Source organism: Lissotriton helveticus, chromosome 4_1, assembly GCF_964261635.1.
Source record: "Lissotriton helveticus chromosome 4_1, aLisHel1.1, whole genome shotgun sequence".
Classification (NCBI taxonomy): Eukaryota; Metazoa; Chordata; class Amphibia; order Caudata; family Salamandridae; genus Lissotriton; species Lissotriton helveticus.
Window position 1 is genome coordinate 1,657,531,844 of NC_136063.1, and position 20,584 is coordinate 1,657,552,427.

At 45.4% G+C, this 20,584-nt stretch overlaps 1 protein-coding gene across 2 annotated transcripts in view; it reads right to left on the reverse strand.

Moving 5' to 3' along the window:
- The window catches only part of GLB1 (galactosidase beta 1), a 316,597-nt gene that overhangs the window by 76,906 nt on the left and 219,107 nt on the right, over positions 1–20,584 (reverse strand). The window contains exons 12-13 of one of the 2 annotated variants that reach the window (XM_078688334.1): positions 16,017–16,106; positions 4,599–4,712 (exon numbers count right to left, since the gene is read on the reverse strand). In XM_078688334.1, coding sequence (XP_078544460.1) covers positions 4,599–4,712; positions 16,017–16,106 — 204 coding nt within the window. The remainder of the gene's footprint in view (positions 1–4,598; positions 4,713–16,016; positions 16,107–20,584) is intronic. The other variant, XM_078688335.1, reaches the window with a different exon arrangement.

Here is a 20,584-nt window from a genome sequence, read left to right on the forward strand (position 1 = left end):
GGTGCGCTAACGCGATACGTCACAAGACGCATTTCGCGGCAACGCGATACATCGCGCTTTCGCGCCGGGGATCGCTTCCGGGGAGTTGCGTTTCGCGCCTCGGTCCGCGCCCCGGGGCACTTCCGGGTGCGCTAACGCAGTACGTCATAAGACGCATTACGCGGCAACGCGATACCGTCACTATGTTGATTTGTTACCGGTTCGCGGACCGGATCGCGGAATCGAATTGAGCTAACGGGAAGCTTCCCGGTTAGCGGACCGGGAGCGAAACAAAAAAAATATTTAAAAAAAATTATTAATAAACATATAAAATATATTTTTGGATTTAAAGAAGAATACATTTTACAGCTGTAGATATTAGCTTTTAAAAAACCAATGAAATTCACTGAAAAAACCATAGGTTATAGACCATATATAGTTAGGAATTAGCATTTACAAAACCTTGAAAATTCACTGAAAAAACCATAGGTTATACACCATATATAGTTAGGAATTAGCATTTAAAAAACCTTATTTTACTCACACAAAACCATTGAAATTCCATATATAGTTAGTTGTACTAACTATATATCGCGCACCCGCAATCCACTGCTGATGATGTCACATATTACATCATTCATGACATGGTCAGTGACATCACTGATTACATCACTGATGACATCTCAAATGACATCACTGATGACATCACTGATGACATCTCAAATGACATCACTGATGACATCACTGATGACATCTCATTTGACATTACTGATGACATCACTGATGACATCATTCATGTGATAATACGATGAAGCTCTTCAGACTCTAATATAACCTTAAATACAGTAAGTGTAAACAGACACTCACAGACTGTCACTCATCCATAGAGTTACACACACACCTAGTCAGTCATGCAAAGAATCAATCACACATCCATTTTCTCAACTATACAGTTATACACACCTTACTTATTCAAAGATATACTAACACATATTTACTCTCTTATACAATCCCTGATACAAGTTCACAATGATCCATACAGCCACTCACACATTCACTGGCTCTTATGCACAGTTATTTATATATGTCAACTCTCACATGTACTGTGTTTTACATATGTACTTACTTTTACATGTAGCACTGAGATATCCATTCACTCACCCATACACTCATGCACACAGTCAACCGCCCATACAGCTGTTTCCACATGCACTTTTGAACCCATACATCTAGTGAATCAACTGCTCACACATCTATGCACAGAGTCATACACCTCCCAGCCACCCATACACACTCTCAGTCTCCCATACAAATACGTAGGCAACCAATCAATAACGCATATAGTTAATCATATAGCTAATGATCAACACATGCATCAGTTTATAGAACAACAAACATAATGATGCACAAATTGAGACAGTTTAGTCACTAACCCATGCACTCAGTGAGACACATTTAACCACTCACTCATACAGTCAGTCATGCACCTACTAAATCCTTCATCCAGACATTTATACATCCACTCATTCTTAAATATGTAAGACATATTTTAACTTTACAGAATTATACAGTCACTGGATGACGTCATCAGTGATGTCATCAGTGATGTCATTTGAGATGTCATCAGTGATGTCATCAGTGATGTCATTTGAGATGTCATCAGTGATGTCATCAGTGATGTCACTGACCATGTCATGAATGATGTAATATGTGACATCATCAGCAGTGGATTGCGGGTGCGCGATATATAGTTAGTACAACTAACTATATATGGAATTTCAATGGTTTTGTGTGAGTAAAATAAGGTTTTTTAAATGCTAATTCCTAACTATATATGGTGTATAACCTATGGTTTTTTCAGTGAATATATATATATATATGTGTATATATATATATGTGTATATATATATATATATATATATATATATATATATATATATATATATATAAACTCCAACACTTCACAGAAGAACAAAGGACACGACAGGGATTGCAAACGGCTGTTTATTCGGAGATTAAGGCAGACCGGTTTCAGCAACAGCTTTCGTCAGTGCCAGCAGTCCAAACAATGCGTTCTCTCACTTGAAGTTCTTAAGTTACGGCCCCTCCTTTCCAGTGGAATGAGGCTCACCTGCACTGGATTCTTCTCCACGCTGCGCCAATGACGAGGACTACCAGTCCCACAATGCAGCGTGTGGATGTCCAGTGCATGTGGGAGAACGCTGATTTTAACGCTAGCCTTTTGTCCCCTTCTCTCGACCATGAATCTCACAGGCACCTGGATTGGGGGCGCAAAATCTAGTGACAGAGTCCCATCAAGCGTTCTTGACCCGCTGTTCCACAGCAGATTCCTAGTGCTTTGTAGGTAAAATGGTGGGTCACAGATGATCCGATGCCTCGGCTACCTTCAGAAAATGTTCCCATGTTTCTGTGACCGCTTCTAACTGAGAGCGTCCTTTATGCGCACCACAGGCAGCGCGCATTAAATAAACTCCAACACTTCACACCATCGGCAGAAGAACAAAGGACACGACAGGGATTGCAAAAGGCTGTTTATTCGGAGATTAAGGCAGACTGGTTTCAGCAACAGCTTTCGTCAGTGCCAGCAGTCCAAACAATGGGTTCTCTCACTTGAAGTTCTTAAGTTATGGCCCCTCCTTCCCAGTGGAATGAGGCTCACCTGCGCTGGATTCTTCTCCACGCTGCGCCAATGATGAGTACTACCAGTCCCACAATGCAGCGTGTGGATGTCCAGTTCATGTGGGAGAACGCTGATTTAACACTAGCCTTTTGTCATCTTCTCTCGACCATGAACCTCACAGGCATACATATATATATATATATGGGTTATGGAGAAGCTCTCTTCATTTATTGGTCTAGTCAGCTGGCATTCACATTTTGCTTCTATCCGTCAGCCACTAGCTTTCTTGCATTGTCTGTTAAGCCATTTTGTCTACATCGTTACATCGCACAGGTTACTTAGTTTGATTCAGTTTTAGTTGTCTGCTAGACAGCACATGCGCGGTCTCGAACAGACGTGTCACGTTTAATCTGTGGGCTTCAACCTGCCCATAGGCTTACCATACGCTTGCTCCATCATCGCTCTCATATCCTTTGTCCCCATTTGTCCATGGCATGCACGCGTCATGCCTTTTCTTGTGCTTAGCCCTCCCCAGATCATGGACCAAGTACTTTTGTCTATTCACTGCTTCAGTTTTAAGAGCTCCTTCTTTTCTTTGTGTTTGAGCACTCAACACGAGTGCTCCCTGCTGTTACAAGCTCCTTGTTCTCCTCTCACCCGGGCTTCTTTTCAAACTATGTTTAGATTGTTAAACTGCACCAACCGCAAAGCAGTAAAAATGCAAGCTGGGGTGATTTCTTTTTTCAGTTTCATATAGCACGAACTTAAGCCAATAGTATCCGAGCGCTTTACATGAGCGCCAGTTGCATTACAGACAGACACATACATTTTTGGGCCCAGAGAGATTACGTGATTCGCACAGAATCACAAGATGTTGCACCTTCTGGCGAGACTCAAACCTGGTTCCCCAGCTTCAAAGTCAGCCGCTGTAGCCATTAAGCGATATCCTCTACCAACAGAATATATACATGAAAAGTACACTGTTCTCCATTTTGTAGGCATCGAGGATAGAGATTGTTTTAATATCCCTTTCTACGCCGCTCTCCCAATCTTTAACTGCTCTATCATGCCTACTAAACGGAAGATAAATCTTCCTGGTGTGTGCGTGCGCTCGCGTGTTACTTCAGGGAACAACTGAAGTGGTCGTCATATGCTCAGAGTTTTTACATCTCTTTCAGCCATGATGAACAGCAGTTGTGCTGCTATTTAGCATGGCTAAAAGGCATTGACTACGTCATTAGCTTTGCCAGTGCTCGTTTATTCTTGCTGTTACCCATTACGTTTTGTAGCACAGCCTGCAGTGGGCAGGTGTATTTTTCTCATTTCCTTCAGGTATCCTGCTTATACCTATGCCCACTCTGCTTATCTGCCATAAATATGGTTTGTATATTGCAACAGGGGAAACACAATTACCTACAAGGTTGTATCTTAGTGTGGGAACCCCCATCTCAAAACTCCCAAGGTAGCACCATTCATTCACTACACACTTCGAATAAATGCTGTGGGCCAAACTCACACTGTAATCACCTCCCACAGACTCGGCTACTGAAAGCAAGTATTTCTAGCAGCAAGAAACTACAAGAGCGTAAAAATCTAAATTTATAATGTCTTTTTGTAAAAAAAAATTAAAAATTAAATTTTTCTCTCGGACGAAATCTACGATTCAACCCAATTGCGATTTGCTTTTGTGTCGTCGCTTCCATTTACTACATACATGGAATACATAGAATTTTATAAATCCACATTTGCAGCAAAAATGTATAAAAGGAAATTAAATGTGTAACCTTTTCAGAACAGTTACTCATGTGACTTTAATCATTGTACAGCGAATCCCATATAGTACAGTGCAGAGAACGAACAACCAAAGTAGCAAATAACAAGGACATAAACAGATTAATCTTTTAAGTATTTAACAAACTTTCAAACTCACCAGGAAATGAGTAGGCATTTAATAAAAATATAATACAAGAATACGTACCCCATTCACACTGACATAGGCCCGGTCATGGATTCCGTCCACCAAGGAACTTAGTGGTGTTGGCTCACTGTAATTTTTGGGTAAAGTGGTTCTATACAGCATAAATCCAACATACTGAAAGACAAATGTTGATTTATTGAATATGGCCAGTTGGTAAAGATAAAAAGCTATGGGTCATCCAGAAAATCAGAGAAGTCATGAGTTACATTTTTACCAACAACAGGATCTGTATTTTTACATGCTGATATATGTTGTTAACCCCTTCGCTGATAGGCCTTTTCACCCCCTTTGCTTAGCCTTTTTCTGGCTATTTGGGGTAGTTCCCGCTTAGGCCCCTGTAACATTTTGACCACATAGGTTATCCACGTCAAATTTGCGTCCTTTTCTTCCAACATCACAGGGATTTTAAAGGTTAGTTGTGATTCCCCTGAAGGAGACCCAGAAATAAGCCAAAATACAGCAACATTTTTATGGCGGGCAGGAATGGGAAAAAAGTGCTGCAGAAGAAAGTGTCTGTTTTTTTCCCCCTGCAGATGGTATCAACAAAGGGTTGTGGTGCTGAAATCACCATCTTCCCAGCTTTCAGGGACTGCCAGACTTTTGTCAGAAAACCAAAATCTTTTTACGCAGCTTTAGGATTTTACTGGGACACAGCCTATTTTGCGTTTTTTTTGTGCTTTCAACCTCCTTCCAGTAAATGGTAGAAATGGGTATGAAAGAAATACTGGATCCTGGAAAGCTATACATTTCAAAAAGGTAGACAACATTCTGAATTCAGCAAGAGGTCATTTGTGTAGATCCTTCAAGGTTTTTTCAATAAAAATGAACAGCTGAAAAGAGGAAAAACTGTAACTCGCAAGACCTGTGCAACTCCCTTGCCTACTTCTTCCACCGCAAGATTGCACCACCCCACCACCCACAGCGACCCCCTGCTCACATGGACTAACATCAACGACGACACCATCAAAATAATGAGCACCATCCACTCCGGCTCCATGTCAGACCCATCTTCACCACATCTTCAACAAAGCCAGCGCCACCATCGCACTCCACCTCTGCAAGGCCATCAACATCTCCTTCAAGACCGCAACCTTCCCAGAGAGCTGGAAGCACGCCGAAATGAACGCCTTGCTCAAGAAACCCAAGGCAGACCCGAGGGACCTCAAGAACTTTCAGCCCATCTCCCTCCTCCCGTTCCCGGCGAAGGTCATTGAGAAGACCGTCAACAAACAGCTGACCCACCACCTTGAGGAGAACAACATCCTGTACCCGTCCCAGTCCGTGTTCTGCAGCAAGTACAACACGAAACGGCCCTCATCGCCGCCACCGATGACATCCGGGCCCTGCTCGACAATGGCAAGACCGCGGCCCACATCCTCCTGGACCTCTCAGCCGCTTTCGACACGGTCTGCCACGGCACCCTACGCACTCGCCTCCACAACGCAGGAATCCGCGGCTAAGCACTGGACTGGACCTCCTCCTTCCTCTCCGACAGAACACAGAGCGGCCACCTCCCCCCTTCTGATCCGAAGCCTCCAAGATCATCTGCGGCGTACCCCAAGATCAGCCGACCCTGTTCAACATCTACATGGCCCGCTCGCCCGCATCACCAGACTGCACGACCTTAACATCATCTCCTACGGCATGTCTGCAGAGTGGTGGAGAAAGGGGGCAAGGTCTCCGAAGACCTCTCAGCAATGCCGCTATGTGGGATTACAGAAGGTTACAGGTGGACTTGTTGGCCCCAAAGACCCTCTCGACCCAAGGGGACTTAATTTACCCACCGGCAGTACTCCAGGAGGCGTGTCTGCAGAGTGGTGGTGAAGGGGCGTGCGTGGCCTCCAGCATCATGTTGGATATATATATTTTTCTTTTTTTTAAAGGGAGGGGGGATGAGTGACACTCCTTTCCTCGGCCATTTTCGGCTCTGGGAAACCCATCCCCAGAGTCAGATCTTTTTTCAATGGATTAGGGGGAAGCTCGGCCCCCCTTCCCAGGCCGATTTAGGCCCCGGAGACACAATTCCCCGGGGCCTTTCTTTTAAAAAAAAAAATAAATTATAGGGAAGGGGCTGAGTGGCCCCCCTCCCTTGCCGATTTCCGCCCATAGGACCCCATTCGCTGGGGCCTGCCCCCTTTTTTCTTTATGAACAAAAAATGGAGGGGGAGGGCAACCTGGTCTCACCCAGCGCATCCAGTGATTTTCATTCTGCGGGGGGGAACCTGAAGGCCACCGCGGTCTCTGCTGGCTCCTCGCATCCTGCGGAAGCCGGCATTGCTTTTGGACAGAGAGAGCTGCTCAACTCATGCAGCTCCTCCAGTCCAAAATCAATTCTGCTCTACTTTCAACAAGTGAAAGCATTTTTTCTGCTCTCGCTTGATAAAGCGGAGCAGTGATTACTATAGCTTGGCGGGAACGGCGCTCCCGCCAAGTAATGGCAAACTGCAATGTTCCAGAGGTGGGCACCCTGGGACATTAGTGGAGCCGGGCTGAGGGGCGGGGGGTGTCTCCAAGGCCATCTACAGTTCCACGAGTGGGGCCACGCGGTCCCCCTCTTCCAAGTATTTAGCCCCTGGGAGGTGGTGGCCCCTGGGGCCTGCAACAGACCCCCTTCATTATTCTGTTTATGCCCCGGGGAGGTGGTGGTCCCCAGGGCTGCGAGAGGGGGAGTGGAGGGGGGACGCATGGCACCCTGCATATTTATTTTTGAAGATAAAGGCTCTGAGAGGTGGAGGCTGCGGGCGGTCAGGGTGTTTCTACCCTGTCCCCCCTTTTTTTTTTACATAACCTTTCCTGTGACTCAAGGCTATTACCACATCCTAGTTTGAAGTGTTGGCAGCCAATCAGATCTCAGCATGTGATGGGGAGGGGTCGCAGATCCACCCCGTCCCTATATATACACACACTCAACTGTAAATTTCTTTAAAAAAACTCCAAAACTACCGAACGGATTAACACCAAATCACAAAAGGCACTTTATTGGACCAACATCTATCTTCCTGCCAAATGTGGTGCAATTCTGTTCAGCAGTTTGGGCTGTAGAAGTGTCTAAAGGTCCTATGGGAATTAACATGGGGAAAACATGCTTTTAAGCACCCCCTGGTTCTTGGACCCTGCTTGACAGATCACCCAGACACTTTCATGACAGCAGCTAAACTAAGAGCCATATCAGTTTCAAAATTTTGTGAAGATTCGTCAAACGGCACCAAAGTTAATGGCAAATGAGAAAATGCTCTTCCTATGGAAACTAGGTCCTGAATATAACTTCAAATAAATATATATATCTTTCATCTTCAGGTTTCATGACACTCATAAAATGAATAGAGGACACAAAAAAAAGTATTCAGGTGTTTTCTAAAGTGGAAATGGTCCGTCTCTACTCAAAGTTTATGGGGCGGGCTCTTCGGCTCTTCGAAAAGTATGAAACAAATACTGTAAAGAGTACCCTCATTCTTTTGAAGCTAAAAATAGACGATCTCAATCAGATTCATTGTGAAAGCATTGTGAGACCCTGGAGTATGTCTGTTCAATTTGTCTTTTCAGAACAAAGTGCTTCTATAGAATGACCACAAATAATGCTGAATGTCTTCCAATCCCACAGAGCTTCAAAAGGAGCCAATAATTGCACAAAAAACATAATGAACCAGAATTATATTTGCATGGTCCCACAATGAAGAGTATCTACTGAATGGATCAACACCCTCTGCTTTATAAAATAATCCAGCAGTCTAAAATGATCACACGTCTTTTCTCTAAGCTGGCCACTACTAGGACTATATCAAATATCTGGCTTTTGCATAAAGAAAAGGAAGGCTTTGCACAGAATTCAGGAATGATGATAACTCGAGGCAAATATATTTCATCTGGGTGGTCAACCATAAATCTATATTAGTCTTAAACCATAAATTCTTAAAGGATTGCACCAGTGAAGAACACTGCACCTCAGGTTCGCCCAAAGAGGAGGTCTCAAGGGCTTCACTCATCATCCCGCAGCAACACAATTTCTGTTTTATCAGAGCTCAATTTTACCCAATGGTTGCCCATTTATTCACACACCTCCAATATAAAGGACTATAAGATCTTCGTTGTAACACCAAAAGCGAAAGACTAATAGAATAATGCGAGAGACCACAAACAATGAGAACCACATGCTTTATTTAGTGAGGGGCCAATTTGAGGAATTATTCCAGGCATGCATCAGCAGTGATGGATCACATTCTAGAGACTTGAGCAAGGATACTGTTCTCCATAATTAGGTGGAGAGGAACATTGGTTATTTAACTCAAGAGTAGTGAACTTGGAAAAGATGTCTTCCTTTATGGAGGAAAAGAACATAAGGGGGATGAACTGAAGCAGAAAATGGTTGCCCTTGAAAAAACTGCTAAGGAATATGCTACTTGCCAGTATGCATCTGTTCTTGGCATGTAGGGCTGCTGACATTCATATCTGTGCATAGATCGCCGCCTAGTGTTGGGTCCGGAGGATTGCACATTGTTGTCCTGGAAGAGTCTTCGAAGTATCACGAGATAGGTGGCTCCTCCCTTGGACTACAGTGTGCATGGGCATCCTCCCCATCCTCAGATTGTTTTTCGCCATTGTGGCAGAGATGGAGTATAGTACAGTAAGAGATGTCCATGCAAAGAATGAATGCTACAGCTGCTACAGGCACCGGGGAGGCGGGTGGGTGATATGAATGTCAGCAGCCCTACATGCCAAGAACAGATGCATACTGGTAAGTAGCATATTCCGTTCGAGGCATGTGGGCTGCTGAATTCATATCTGTGCATAGAATGTATAGCAGTATCTCCCCTAGCGGTGGCTACCTGTGTCAGCTGCAGCAGTCTGGAAAAGAGTTTTGAGAACAGCCTGTCCTACAGCAGCTTGCTGTTTTGAGTGTACATCTACACAGTAGTGTTTTGTAAATGTATGTGTGGTTGACCAAGTGGCTGTTCTGCAAATTTCGTGTGAAGGAATATTTCCTAGGAAAGCCATGGATGCCCCTAGCTTGCGTGTGGAATGCACCCTAGGGGGAACTGTTAAGGTGCGTTTTGCCTTCAAATAACATATTTGGATGCACTTAACTATCCATCTGGCTATACCTGATTTTGGAATAGGATTACCCTTGTGTTGTGGGGAGAAGGCAACAAACAATTGTTTTGTCCTCCGAATTTTTTTAGTTCTGTCTATGTAATATAGCAGAGCTCTTTTGACATCTAGGGTATGCAAGGCCCTTTCAGCTACTGTTTGTGGGTTCTGAAAGAACACTGGCAGTTCTATAGTTTGATTTATATGGAAATGAGATACCACCTTTGGCATGAATTTAGGGTTTGTTCTAAGAACTACTCTATTTGCATGTACTTGAATGAATGGCTCTTGAATAGTTAGGGCTTGCAGCTCACTAACTCTTCAAAGCGAAGTAATGGCAATAAGGAAAGCCACTTTCCAAGTAAGAAATTGTATTTCACATGAGTGTAGTGGTTCAAAAGGTGGTCCCATTAGCCTGGTTAAGACAACGTTTAGATTCCAGGCTGGTGAAGGTGGGTGTCTTGGAGGAATTACGCGTTTAAGTCCTTCCATAAACGCTTTAATTGCTGGCACCCTAAATAGTGAAAGGTGTTGCCTGTTTTGCAGATATGCTGCTAACGCAGCTAGGTGTATTCTGATGTAAAAAAAGGCTAAATTGCACCGTTGGAGGTGCAATAGGTAGCAGATGATGTTTTGAGTGGAAGCATCAAGTGGGTTAATGTCATTGTTGTTACAGTAAATGACGAAACGTTTCCACTTTGCTGCATAGCATGCTCTGGTAGTGGGCTTCCTTGCCTCTTTGATAATATTCATGCAGTCTGGAGGCAAGTTGAGGTATCCAAACTCTAGGATTTCAGGAGCCAGATCGCTAGGTTCAGTTGTTGCGGATCTGGGTGTTGGATTTCGCCATGGCTCTGAGTTAGAAGACTGGGTGTAAGTAGTAGTCTTTGATGAGGCACCACTGATAGTTCTAGGAACGTTGTGTACCATGGTTGCCTCGCCCACATGGGAGCAACTAGTATTAGCGTCAGGGAATGTTGGCGCATTTTGCTTGCCACCAGCGGTATTAATGGAGCTGGGGGAAAAGCGTACGCAAGTTTGCCTGACCAGTTCATCCATATCGCATTGCCCTGCGACTGCGGATGTGGGAACCTGGCGGCAAAGTACTGGCATTTTGCGTTTTCGCTTGTGGCAAACAGATCTCTTTCCGGGTGTCCCCACCTCCGGAAGAATAGTTGGAGCACTTTGGGGTGAATTTCCCATTCATGCATCTGTTGGCTGTGCCTGCTTAGCAGGTCGGCAACCTGGTTGTCCTTGCCTGGGAGGTGTTCTGCCATGAGAAAGATGTTCCTCTGAATGGCCCATTCCCACATTGCTTGAGCTAGGTGCGACAGCTGTGGCGAGTGTCCCCCCCCCCTGTTTTTGAATGTAATACATAGCTGTCATGTTGTCCGTCCGGATCAACACAGCTTTGTTGCGTAAGTGTGTCGCGAAAGCTTTGAGGGCTAGAAAGATGGCCATCAACTCTAGAAGGTTGATATGCATTTTCTTTTGCTGTACAGTCCAGAGTCCCAGTACTGTGTAGTGTAGGACATGGGCTCCCCATCCTAGTAGGGATGCATCCGCTGTTAGAACTATTTGTGGGACAGGCTCTTGGAACAGTCGTCCTTTGCAAAGGTTTTGTGGATTCCACCAATGCAGAGAGTTGTATGCCCGACTGGTCACCAACACTAGGTCTTTTAATTGCCCGTGAGCCTGGTTCCACTGCCTTGCTAGGCATTCTTGTAGTGGACGCATATGTAGTCTGGCGTGAGGGACTATGAATATGCACGAGGCCATCATGCCTATTAGTTGCATAAACACTCGAGCTGGTAGTGAGTGTTGGAGTCTGAACTTTTGTATTAGCGTTTGCATTCCCTGGACCCGTGTCGTGTTGGGATATGCTTTTGCTGACAGTGTATCTATCGTTGCTCCCAGGTACTGTTGGATGTGGGAGGGTTGTAGATGTGACTTTGGGTAGTTTAGTGAGAATCCTAAACTGTGCAGTAGATGTATGGTCTTTGACATGTTGTTGGCACACTGCTGGGCTGTTGGCGCGTGTATCAGCCAGTCGTCCAGATAAGGGTACACATGGATGTGTTGCCTTCTGAGATGTGCTGCCACTGTAGCTAGACATTTGGTGAACACTCTTGGAGCTGTTGTCACCCCAAATGGCAGGACCTTGAACTGGTAGTGTTGCCCTTGAATGGTGAACCTCAAGTACTTTCTGTGAGCAGGGTGTATTGGTATATGAAAGTATGCGTCCTTGAGGTCTAAAGTTGCTAGGAAGTCTCCCTGGCGAAGCAGTGGTAAGACTTGCTGGAGAGTAAGCATGTGAAAATGCTCTGACAGAATATACAGGTTGAGGGGCCTGAGGTCCAATATTGGCCTGAGAGACCCGTCCTTCTTTGGAATAAGGAAGTATAGGGAGTATACTCCTGTTCCCTGGTGTTGCAGTGGGACTGGTTCAATGGCCCCCTTTTGCAGCATACTGATGACCTCTTGCTGAAGGAGCGTTATATGTTCCTGTGACATGGGACGGTGCATGGGTGGGATGTTGGGTGGTGTTGAGGTGAGTTCTAGGCAATAGCCATGTTGGATAATTTGCCTGAGCCACTTGTCTGCGGTGATATTTAACCAGACATGCAGAAATTGTTGTATTCTTCCCCCGACTGGTGTTATGTTGTCTGGGGGTAGTGTGAAGAAGTCACTGCTTTGTGTTAGTAGAGGATCTATTGGCATTGCCTCCACGACCTCTTCCTTTGGTATTGTTTCCTCTATAACCCCCACTGTTGGTGTTTTTGTTATATGTGGATTGTGTATTAGTCTTGTAGTTGGAGGACTGCTGTGATGTTCCTCGTGCTCCTCCTCTATAATTGGAGCGACGAAAGGAGCCCCGGTGTTGTTGGGACTTCAGAGCTCCCATAGACTTTGCAGTGTCCGCATCCTTTTTCATTTTGTCCAGGATAGAATCAATCGCTGGACCAAATAAAAAGTCTGGGTTAATTGGCGGATTAAGAATTGTAGATTGTACTTCATTCTTAAAGCCCCATATACGAAGCCATGCATGGCGCCTTAGTAGTACGCTTGTATTGATGGACCTGGCAGCTGTGTCTGCCACGTCCAGAGCACATTTAATGGATGCATTGCTGATGAGCTTTCCCTCCTGTACGAGTTCAGCTGCCTGCTGTTTGTATGGATCAGGTAAGTGTTGGAGAATTTCTTCCAACCCATTGTAGTGTGCCCTATCATATCTGGCTAGCAAGGCCTGTGTATTGGCTATCCTCCAGGAGTTTGCTGCCTGAGCCGCTACTCTTTTGCCTGATGCTTCAAATATTTTAGACTCCTTGTCTGGTGGTGCAGCCTCACCAGTAGTCTGTGAGTTTGCACGCTTACGTGCGTTGGATACAACCAAGGAATCTAGGGGTAGCTGCCCTTTGATGTATGTGGGATCTGTAGCTGCTGCCCTGTATTTTTTCTAAATTCTTGGGTTTATGACCCATGCCCTAGCCGTGTCTTTAAAAATGCCACTTGCATGTTTCAATACCCCTTTTAACATTGGTAGTGTTTTAACGTGTCTCTCAGATGTTGTTAGTGTATCAAAGAGGAAGTCTTCCTCAACAGCATCAGAGTGCATCTCTACATTGTGGTAAGTTGCTGCTCTATCCAGTAGTGAATTGAATGCTACTGTATCCTCTGTGGGTGATGGCTTAGTAGGGTATACTGTAGGGTCTGTAATAGGTAGAGTCCCTTCAGTGTCTGGTTCCCCTCCTCCACGCCATGCCTGTGTGTTTGGCTCCTGCAGAGGGTTTTGTGGATAGCCAAACCCTACATCTGCATCCTGATCTTCATCAGGGGTGTAGTCAGAGCGTGCTGGTGACGTTGGGGTATAAGGAGTAGTAGGCATAGCAGGAGTGATAGGTTCAAAGAAAATGGGAGAGGTAGCACAGTCCCTTTTTTTCTTTAGGGGGATCCTCGAAAGATCTTCAGTTGGTAGAGGTCTTTCCTTTTTGGTGTAGACAGACACCTTTCCAGTTTGTGGGTCAATGTATATTTTTGACTGGTCTTCTGTGGAGGGATCTGGGTGAAGACGTTCCTCTTCCACAGTCTTTGGTTTTTGCGATGTGACCTTTGGTCTTTGTGGTTTTGGGTCGAGGCTTTTTGTGCTATCGACTGGTTTTGGTGGTTGGATTGGTTTTGGGTGTTTTTCAACAGGTTTTGTTGGTTGAACGTCCTTGGCTGGCTTCACAACCTGTTTCGGACAGAGCGGTTTTGTCGGTTCGACAGTGTCTTTATGTTGTTTTGGAGCCTGCTGTTTCGGCTCGATGGCCTTTTTCGGTTCGATGGGCTTCGGCTCGACCGTTTTCTTGTCGTCCACCTTCGGTTTCGTTTATGGGTCGACGGTAGTTTTGGGCGTAGGCATTGTCCTGTCGTCGACCAGTTTCTTCGCCTTGTCGATACCTGAGGCTGTTCTGCTCGAATCGACGTGCTTTTTGGAGGTCAAATCGACGTGCTTTTGTTTTTGTGTCGAATCGACGTGTTTCGTCTTCGAGGTTGACTCGACGGCCTTTGACTTTGAGCTCAACTCGACTGCTTTGCTCTTCGATGTCGACGCGATGGTCTTTGTTTTCAAAGGTTGTAGTGGTATTACGGCCTTCAGTTCGACGCCCTTCGGCGTCGACACTTTCGGTTCGACGTAATTCGGTCCGAAGACGGTATTGTCGATCAGTTTCGATGGAACCGATGTTTTGTGATGCGTCTCAGAGGTCTCTTTTGAAATGTTCTTAGCCGGGCGGTATAGCGGGGCAGTAGAACGAGGAGGTTGATCTCGGCTAAGGCCTGCTGGCGATGCCTTGACCTGAGTCTCTGATAGAGGTGTAGTGTCTATATGGGGCGGTGTACTCACGGTTCGCCCAATGTCGTCATCGGAGTCGTCTCCAACTGCTACGATGTCCTGGTCATAGGCCTCGAGATCGACGATCAGTTCTCCCTCCTCGGGGTAATAATCGGAGTCGGGCTCCGAGTATTGTCTGTCGCCTTGATCCGAGTCCTCGGCGCTCACTAGATCTTCTTCATCATCAAAGATGTTATCGGGCTCTGGCGCAGACCGTTGCATTTCTTGCCTTGCCGCCCGTCGATTCCGAATAGTCTTTTTCGATCTGAACTGGGCGCAGGCTAGGCAACTATCTTCATTGTGATCTGGAGATAGGCATTTGTTGCACACTGGATGCTTGTCTGTGTGCGGGAACTTCGAGTTGCACTGAGGGCAGTACTTGAATGGACTTCGTTCCATCGACGGTCGGTCCACGTGGCGTCGAGAAGGCCTCACGGCCCGATTCGACGACCGGAGTGCAACAAAGTTGGAAGAGTGTATCGGCACCGAGCGCTGAACAAAACCGACGGATCCGAAGGCCTTTAGGCCCTTAGAAAAGTTTTTCTTGATTCCGAACTTGGAGAGTAGGAAAATACATCCGAACCCAATGGCGGAGAAAAACAATCTGAGGATGGAGAGGATGCCCATGCGCACTGTAGTCCAAGGGAGGAGCCACCTATCTCGTGATACTTCGAAGACTCTTCCAGGACAACAATGTGCAATCATCCGGACCCAACACTAGGCGCGATCTATGCACAGATATGAATTCAGCAGCCCACATGCCTCGAACATATTGTTATGCGAGGAAAATAAAAGTTGCAGGCATAGCAGAAAACCAGGGACTCCTACAAAGTTAGAAACAAACCAGGATTATTGGCCTATCATCAGAGGCAGAAGGGGATTACCTCCTGTTCTTTATGTCCCAATAAAGCCATAGGCGCCTTGACCTAGAGTTTGAAGAGTCTGAAGACCTACAAAGGTTGGTCCTGATTGCTGGTAAATGTGAATTGATGGGTCTGGTTTCCATGGTGCACACTAACAGCAAAACCAACAATGCAGCAAGTTTTGCTGCACAAATGTGCACAAAAAACATTCACTGAGGACACTTACTCCCCTCTCTATGAGAAATATTTGGTCGCTGGCATGTTAAAGGGGTCCCCATCATGAATAGCTCTAGAAGATCAGGAAAATGTAAGTGATGGTGCTTCACCTTCACTTATTTAGAAACTCAGAAACAGGAGCAATTTATCTGATGATTTCATGCTGCAAAGGGCCCATGAAATACACAACCACTTCAGGATATTTGTAACGAAAATTACCACCACTAATATATATACTTTCATTCACATAATTGAAATATTAGTTGAACGTCTTGAAATTAAACAAAATTAAATTGTAACAAAGAGTCTGGGAACAAAAACATAACTTAACACAACGCCTGCAACAGGGGTGATCTACCTAGCCACCTATCAATGGCTTACCTGTTTTAGTTGATCAAAGGTTAGAGGGTAAACGCTTTTTATTGGTCCAACTTGACAGAGCACTTCTAGAGCTTCGACCACAGAGCTTGCCTGAAAAGTTAAAAATAAAAAAAAGCTGATTGGTTTGCATCAGCATAATTCCTTACATAATATAAATGTAAACAGAAAACAAATGCACCAAAGAGTTACTTCGGGAAATGTTTCCTTTTCTCTTTTGGACTCACAAAGGTGTATCTTCTGGCATACTGTGGGTGGAACTAGGCAATAACCCGAACAAAAGAACTCCACATAGAAATGTGTCTAATGGAGGACCTCTGTGTCAGGAAATACAGAATGCACTTTGCTTCAACAATCTGATTCTATCCAAAGTTCCAATTTGAGTGTTTAATCGGCCAGTTGCCTCTTTCTAAACATCCCGCTCTACATGGAAAAAAAGATATTATTTAACTCCAGGTACTCATCGTAGGGAGACCTGGAGATGCACAGAAATTAGACAGTTTCTGACAGGGACTCATTCTCCAGCAAATCACATTCTACTCACATCAAAAAGAAATCTTCCCTGACAGCTGCCCCTTATCCCCACAGGACCCACAAGAGGCTAACGATGGAAGGTAAATACACAAACAATTTTTTATTGGATACTAAGTGGGGAATAGAGACTGCCCTCTAACTTCAGTATTGACAATGGTGGCCGATTACCACAAGAATCGTGGGTTACTGTCTGCATCATTAGAAAAAGTATTAATTTTATTCTTAACACCTGTATAATTTATACAATTTGAAGAATGACTTCGCAATAGAATGGCCCAAAGAATATCCAGAACATCTTTATAAGGTTGCTTGATGGGCAGACACATGTTGATCCCTCATTTCAATTGGGTTGATGGTATTCACTCCTCTCTTATTTTTAATTTGGCCATTGGGGACACTGAATCAATCCACTTATTGGTTCAACAAGAGGTAGTTTTATTGCTTCACACTCACTATCAGCACTCTGCACACCTCACCCACACCCTTTGCCCACATATTAATCCTAATCATATATGAAAACACTCCAAGAACTCCTACCATGTTTTTAGGGAGTTGTAGCCTACATTAAAAACGTTGTCTTTGGTGTGAGGAGGGACCCTATGATACAGCAGGCCACCTACAAATGGGTGAGGTTATTCGTTCTACACAAGTTGGTATTGACAGTGGCAGAATGATACGTTTTGGAAACCATTAAACTGGATTTGTTTAAGACAACCTGTGCTTCATTTTCTCCTTTTAACAGGACCCAGAAACCCACCCATACTGGCTGTTACAATACCACTTCACAGTGGTGTTGTCCATGAGAACCATTACTAGCCTCCCTTTGATGGTTGGCAGGAAAGACTTTGATGTCAAGCGGATCACCCACAACTCCAGCAAATTGATTTGAAGTCGGGTCTCTGCTGGAGATCAGAGTCCTCTGATCTCGACCTCTCCCAGGTGACCTCCCCAACCCAGTCGTGATGTGTCTGTCACCAGTGACATCTCTGGGTGGGGTGTGGGGAGGGATCTGCTGCAGGTAAAATTTACAGTCATGCAACCACCACTGCAGGTCATTTGCAGTCTTGTCCAAAACCTGGATGGAATCGGACAGGTTTGCATGGTGTTGGTCGCACTGAGATTTCAGATCTCACAGCAGAGCTTGCATGTGCCATCTGGGATGGTCAAAGAGCTGGATGCAGGAGGCCAATTGACAAAGAAGTCTCAGAGCCACGCCGACTGGAACACAGGACAGAAGCTGAAACATCAGGATAATAACCCGAATATCCTGGATTCATTGGTCCAGAAGGAAGGCCCAAAAGCACACTGTATTTACAATGGCTCTGATGAAAGGAAAGCAGGTGTGACCGGTAGAAAAGGAATGGCAGGGCATAGCCCCGTTGGTTGATTTGAAGAACCCTTTTGTCAGCCATGATGCTCTGCCACTCCTGGAGGAAGTGGCAGACAATCTCCACCAGAAAAGGAACGCGCTCTAGCTCTCTACAAAAGGGGCTGTGTTGTGGCGCGCAGCATAACTCTTTTCACCCTCTGAGGCGGAAGCCGGAGGTTCTTTAAGCGCTGTCCCTTTTAACTTTGCAAATAGATTTATGCTTGATAGGAAAAGCATTTTTAGGGCTTTTTAATAACTGTGTGTGCAACTTACCTCCGCTTCATTTAGAAAGCGGTTTTCACCGGACCCGACTCTCCCTTCATCCCTCTACCGCCTGGGCCACTCTCAGCTGATTATCGACGCAGAGAGTTGGTCCCGGGGAGGTGAAGGCGTCACAGCGGCCATATTGAGGGTGGTGGCGCCCTGACGCACTCTAGCTCTCTACAAAAGGGGCTGTGTTGTGGCGCGCAGCATAACTCTTTTCACCCTCTGAGGCGGAAGCCGGAGGTTCTTTAAGCGCTGTCCCTTTTAACTTTGCTAATAGATTTATGCTTGATAGGAAAAGCATTTTTAGGGCTTTTTAATAACTGTGTGTGCAACTTACCTCCGCTTCATTTAGAAAGCGGTTTTCACCGGACCCGACTCTCCCTTCATCCCTCTACCGCCTGGGCCACTCTCAGCTGATTATCGACGCAGAGAGTTGGTCCCGGGGAGGTGAAGGCGTCACAGCGGCCATATTGAGGGTGGTGGCGCCCTGACGCGCTCTAGCTCTCTACAAAAAGGGACGGGCTTACTCCGCGTAGCGGACGCGTTTTGCGGACGCGCCGGATGCACGCCGGAGTCATGCCAGAGTCCTGCCCGTCTGGGCCCGTCCGGGCCAGGACGGGCCCAGGGATCAGGTACTCTGCTCGATCAAATCTTACAGTCCCCGTTATAAGGTATAGTCGTGATGAGCTATTGGCACTAAAAGGGAGGGAAAGCTCTCTCTGTACCAAGTTTGATACATACCTAAGGACTTTAAAACCATGCACAGGATGTAACTATAACTTAGCCAAACCTTGTGGGAGAGAGGATACCTCCCATTTGTTCCGCCTTGCACTATTGAATTGTAGGTCTTTGCCGAAACATGCGATTGAGCTCCACATGCTCCTGGAGGAACGAGACTTTGATGTACTCTTCCTGTCGGAGACATGGATGGATGACAGCTCAGAGCCGGATATTATACGGGCTCTTCCTTCCAACTTCGCTATATTGAGGCAAGACCGCTCACAGGGCCGGGGTGGAGGCATCGCCATTATCTATAGGAAAATGCTGATCTGTAGAATAGAAGAAATCACAATCTCAGGGGCTGAATGCCTAAAGTTTGCGATCTCATTTTCCCCTACCTGCACCTTTTCTGGATTCTTGCTTTATAGACCTCCAGGCCCCTACGGCCAATTCTGTGAGGACCTTTCGATTAATGCAATAAACTGTGCAAGCTCTGCTCCCAATTTCACCATTTTAGGCGATTTTAACATCTATTTCGATGAGCCTGACTCTCCAGCTTGTCGCAACTTGACCTCCAATTTGGAAGTGCTCCAATTGAAGCAAATAGTTACAGGCCCAACGCATAAAGCGGGACACACTTTAGATCATTGCCATACCAATATGGACACCCTTAGTTTTGATAATTCCATTAGGCTTCACTGGCCCGATCACTCATTATTACTTTTCTCCCTGACCTCGGAGAAACAGCAGGAACCGGCTAGTGTTTCCAAACGGACAACTCGAGTCTGATCTAAACTTCCAATCGACAGTTGGAATAAGAATTTGAAAGAAACATTACCCGCTATAACGAATGATCCGTTGGAGGCCGATGCACGGTTTAAGCAATGGGTGGAGGCATCTCTGGATCTTACCCTTCCTAAGAGCAATCTATCCCACAGAAGTGGTGGAAATAAAAAACCTTGGTACACCCCTGAGCTGAAAGCTCTCAAGTTGCTGTGCAAACAACTAGAAAGAAGTTGGAGGAAAGACTATACTGCAGCCAGTAAGGAGAGCTACAGACTAGCTCTAAGGAAGTATAAACAGGAAATAAAAAATACACAATCTAACTACTTCCAGATAAAAATCAGTTCAGCAGCTAATGCGCCCAGAGAAATTTTCAAAATTTTTAATTCTCTTGTTGCTCCTCCTGTTCCTACAGCTGACCCCGGCCAAGCAATCACACGCTGTAATGAACTTGCTAACTTCTTTTCCACAAAGGTGGCTAATATATTTTCTTCTTTTCAACATCCTCCCACTGAATCCATCGTACCCCCCTATGCGGGTGTAACTGAACTCAAGCATTTTGATCTATTAGATTGCTCGACCACCAAGATGCTTTTAAAGAATCTTAAATCTGGTTCTCCTCTAGACCCCGCACCTCCAACTATATTGAATCTGGTGTCCGATACTGTAACCCCAGTGATCCGGGAGGTGATCAACTCCTCCCTTATAGCAGGCGTAGTGCCCCCTTCCTGGAAACAGGCACGAGTGAGGGCCTTGCTAAAAAAGCCTAATCTTGATCCGGATGACTGGGCAAACTACCGTCCAATATCCCTTTTGCCACCTGTTAGCAAACTTGCTGAGAAGCATGTAAATTCCGTGCTCTCTTCCTTTTTGGAGAATAGTAACTCCTTGCACCCTA